This window comes from Camelina sativa, chromosome 16 (assembly GCF_000633955.1).
Source record: "Camelina sativa cultivar DH55 chromosome 16, Cs, whole genome shotgun sequence".
In the NCBI taxonomy this organism is placed as follows: Eukaryota; Viridiplantae; Streptophyta; class Magnoliopsida; order Brassicales; family Brassicaceae; genus Camelina; species Camelina sativa.
In genome coordinates, this window is record NC_025700.1 from 1,042,928 (window position 1) to 1,047,712 (window position 4,785).

The window sequence follows — 4,785 nt, forward strand, 5'->3', positions numbered from 1 at the left end:
CGTTCTACAATGTTCATATATTAATTTTTAAATAATAATAATATAGAGATGCTTTCTTTTAATCCATAGAATGAAATTAGTATGAGTTTGATACATTATAAAACTTATTTTTGTCGTATTTAGAATTACTTTTATTGTTATTTAGTTCATATAATCACTCGCAATTATACATATGATTTCTAATTTAAGTATGTAACATCGTTAATTTGACAAATAACATTATATTCTTACCATAATTCTAAAGACTAAATATAGAAAATATAATTGTAAAAAAGAAACCAAATTAATCGAATCAAAACTTGTTGCGGATTGTCAAATCCTTTTCCTTGGTTTGAAAACAAAAAATTTAGTTCATCCAAAAATGTGCATTGTCGATTTGTTCAACAGAGAACATTTACAATATACCCAACAAAAACATGTCACACAAATTGATTTTGTACACAAAATTAAAAACAAAGAACGTAAGAAGAAACAACATGGATGTTATCTACCAAACTGACGATTCTATAAGAGTCCATCTGGTTGCTAAAACTAAACAAATTTCAACTTATCCAATAACTAAGATTCTTAATAAAAAAAAAAATTAATAGAAAAAATCATGTACTAACTGAGAGTAGATAGATATTTCAGATGTCAGTAAACCTTGATTCTTGCTACTGTTAGGGAGAAACAGTAGAGAAATGTGTTGAAATCTGATCAAAGAGAAGACATTACAAAATATGACATGTCTGGTTCTCATAAAGGATCATGTCTTCTTAGCTTGTTGTTAGCAGCTGCATGTTCACATACCAACTGAATGGATTATGGTGATATACTGTGACGAAGAATCCATCAATGTAGTAGAACTTAGCATTCCCAACTACCAAAAAAGAAACATGTTTCACAAAATCTCAGCAGATTCCAACATATGAAAGTATCAAATCTCATAAAGTAAACTCTTTAAAAAAAAAGGCAGTAGATGAGATTTCTTTTTACCTAGAGCCCAGTACTCATGCTTATGCAAGTGTTCAACCTTGTAGCAGCTTGCAGCAGAAAGATTTGCAATGAGCGACCTACAAAAAAAGGGAGACACGCCTCAATACAACTCAACAGAAGGACATCTTATTAAGAAAATATTCAAAAGCAAATATAAAGATTGATTGTAACCTAACCTTTCTCCACCAAGAACACATACACGGCAAGTTCTGGTAGGTTTTGACTCATCTCCAAAATAGTGGACCTGGATATAGAACAATAGGTAATAAACAGTTTATAGCACCCGTTGATATGCACTTAAATCAGAACCAAACACCAATAACTAAACCTAAAGAAGACTCACATTGACACCAGCTGCGGTAGCATCCTTCATTGCCTCTCCTTATTTGTCCTTTCCAATGGATCCCATGTAACTGGTTGCCTAAAGAGTTTGAAGCATCCACTGCAGTAATCAAATAACTTGTAAGATTAAGCAACAAAGGTACTAACATTTAAAAATAGTTATGAGGATAAGCTTTAACAGTTGTTTACCTGGGTCAGTTTGATTGAGTTATGGGTAGCACCTGAAAAAATGAAACCAAATCAAGAAGATATCACAAATTCTTCTAATAATGCACATAAACACCAAATATAGAATAATAGCACAAGAAGATGATGAATTTACCTCCAGCAATGTATTCGATTAAACTTCTGCCTCATTTCATTGTACCTAAACAATGCCAATTATGATGTGAATTAACAAAAGAGAATGTGAAAGGTAGCCATCTTAAAATCATGATGATGACCATCAAACATCCGATGGTTTAATATTCTTATAGTTACTCTGATCACGAAAGTCATATTATTACCAGCTCGATCAGGTGAAACCTTTCCTTCAATCATAAACGATTTTGCAGTATTATGAAGTTTTTTCTTCACCAAATGATCATACATATATATAAACGTCAATCCTACAAAACCCAAAAACATGAAACTAAGAAGAAATAAAAATCTGGGAAATGAACAAAATAAGGTCTCATTAAAATACAAAAACAACTTACATCTTGTAAGCTTCCCAATTACTTTGTGCCATAGCTTCAGCCCAATTACTTTGTGCTATAAAAAAAGAGTATATCAATTGTCTTCATGTTTAAATAAGCAAAAATGATATATCACTTGGTTTCCATTCTACCACAAGATTCAGAAACAAAATTCCAATTACACTTGGTTTTAATCATCAAACATAGATTCAAAATCTAAACTTAATTAAAAGATAAAAGAAACAAAATACCTTAGCATATACACGATGCTTTAACAAAACTCTTTGCCTTCTTCTCTTCCTCTTATCATCTCTTCGATTTTGTCCACAAACAGGAAAAAAAATTCTTTAACTCTCCATTTGGGAGAGACGGCGAGAGAAAGAGAGCATAGGCGAAAGAAAAATAAAATTTAGGTTTAGTACACTCAGTCAATTGAACGGTTCAGATTTATTCTCAAAAATATAATAAACGGTTGAGATTAAAAGCTAAAACCGGGTCAGATTAATGGGTAAAAGGATCCGCGTGTTTATCCGATTTCAGAACTAATATAATTACGCTTTTATCCTTATCGCAAATAAATTATTTTGTCTTATTTCCAATAGCATTGTATTGTAAATTTTTACAAAACTAAGGTTTCTTTGTTTTACGATTAATAGTAGGGATTAAATTTGATGGGTTCATTGATGATTGTTGAATTTGGAATTCTTAATACAATAGTTCTTTTATTTTCATAAATTTAAAAAATTTCCTTTTTCTAAAAATTCTGAATATAGAAAATTTTGGAAATTTAAAAAATGTTAATGAATGACATGTTAAGTCTTGATAGGTTGTTTAAAATAATTTTTAATATAGAAAATTCTGGAAATTTAAAAAATGTTAGAGGGAAATAATTGGTTCTATGATTTTAATGGATTTGGAAATCCAAACAAAAATCATGTGTTATTCAATCATTGATTTTAAAATACTTATCAAAATTATGTGTTATTGGTTCTATGATTTACAAATACTTGTTAAAATCCTATGTTATTCATTTAATGATTTGTTTTTGTATTTCAAAATCCGAATTATGTTTTAAATGGATTTGAATAGATTTGAAAGTGTAAAATAGAAGGATTCAAATCCAAAGATAAAACATGTTATTTCAAAATCCATGTATTTTGATTTTTAGAATTTACAATTCCATATGGATTTAGAAATCACATCTCCAATAACAGCCTCTTAATGAGTGACATATCAAATCCCAATAGGTTGTTTAACATTCTCTGCCATCTCTTTAGTCTCCATCTCAATGAGGACACCAGTTAGAAACTCTTTTGGACCCAAGAAGTTTTAAACAAAGCTGACACTCTTGACCGTTCCGAACTGGTTCATAGCAGATTCAACAACGGGGACTGCGGCAAGAGGCGTGAGATCGTCTATATACACAGTACGCTCAATTCTCTCTCGAAAATTTTCATACTCTACTTCTCCCGGAGTAGCCATCACTAAACCAAATTNAAAAAAAAAAAAAAAAAAAAAAAAAAAAGAAACTCAGAGAAGCACCAAATTGATTCGACATAATTCGTAAAATCAGGGATGAAAATCTAGGGTTTGTATATTACTTCATTTACTTAAAGACTCAATTTTAATTTTTTAATTAAACAACTTAAAACTACAGAAGATGTAAGATTTACAACATATAATGAATAACTTAAGTCCAATTTTTTAATCAATTTAAACCACAAAATAATCAAATATGTAATCTTAAGTTACAAAGTAAATATAGTTGATAAAGAAATAATATCAATCAATTCGTTGTTTACAAATACTATTACCAATTACTTCAAATTAATCATTCATTAAAATTAAAACAGTAATTTTATGAAAATATAGAATTTGTTTCACTTAAACACCGTATATTACGGATTTTCATTTTCCGCGCGGCAACGCGCGGGTTTGAATCCTAGTGTAGAATAATAGAAAGAAAAAAAATTAATGCTATAAAAATTTTAGTCTTTTGGTTAGTAAGTTTTAATATCACCAAGCTGAATATCAATAATTTAATATTTTTGTAAACTTTTAACCATTATTGCAAAGTATACTCACTAATTAAATATAATTGTCTTGATAAGATATCCATTTCATTGTCTTTAAATAATAAATGTCTTGTGCTGAGTAACGCTGACTCAATTATCATAAACCGGTTACGTACGGTTATATATGCGAACCATTCCCCGATTCCACTGGGCGTAGTCGGTTAACTTGGTTCTCCCCCAGTCCATTCAAAATGACTTATTTGCCCCTCTTTCTCTAACCTCTGTACAACAGATTCAATGGGTGTTTATGTAATTCTCGTAAAGAAAATCTCGTTTATATAGTTATGAGTTAGTTACAAAGATCCAGTAGTTCCCACCAAAATCACTCAACACAAATCGAGAAAGAAAAAAAAAGAAAAAGGAAGAGAGAAGATGATCATGACGATGACGACGATGCAAATGCAATACGCTTTCTGGATTCTCTTGATCGTTTCCATCTCAATCGCTTCTTCCTCCACGGTTCCATCTCTTGAAGGTATAACTAATCAAACACGATTCTGTTTCCCGAGAAAGTTGAATCAAACAATGCTCCTCAATTCAGTGCGTTTCTTGATTCGTTTTTTGGCTGCAGGTCCAGTGATCGGGATCAACTACGGTCGTTACGGCTCAAACCTTCCTCCACCAGAAGCATTACCATCACTCATCAACTCACTCTCAATCAAACACGTCAAAACCTTTGACTTAGATCCAAGAATCACCAAATCTTTCGCCAACAC

At 30.9% G+C, this 4,785-nt stretch overlaps 1 protein-coding gene and 1 long non-coding RNA gene across 2 annotated transcripts in view; one reads left to right on the forward strand and one right to left on the reverse strand.

The window, feature by feature from the left end:
* Nucleotides 351-2,394, reverse strand: LOC104749143. The gene is made up of 9 exons (XR_761333.2): nt 2,246-2,394; nt 2,016-2,070; nt 1,824-1,925; nt 1,640-1,684; nt 1,507-1,538; nt 1,319-1,417; nt 1,152-1,219; nt 976-1,052; nt 351-859 (listed from the first exon to the last, which is right to left on the reverse strand). It is a non-coding gene; the product is annotated as an uncharacterized LOC104749143 (long non-coding RNA).
* The window catches only part of LOC104753203 (glucan endo-1,3-beta-glucosidase 12-like), a 2,409-nt gene continuing 2,060 nt past the window's right edge, over nt 4,437-4,785 (forward strand). The window contains exon 1 of the mRNA XM_019238023.1: nt 4,437-4,731. Within this exon, the coding sequence (XP_019093568.1) occupies nt 4,442-4,731 (290 nt within the window). The 5' untranslated portion in view covers nt 4,437-4,441. The remainder of the gene's footprint in view (nt 4,732-4,785) is intronic.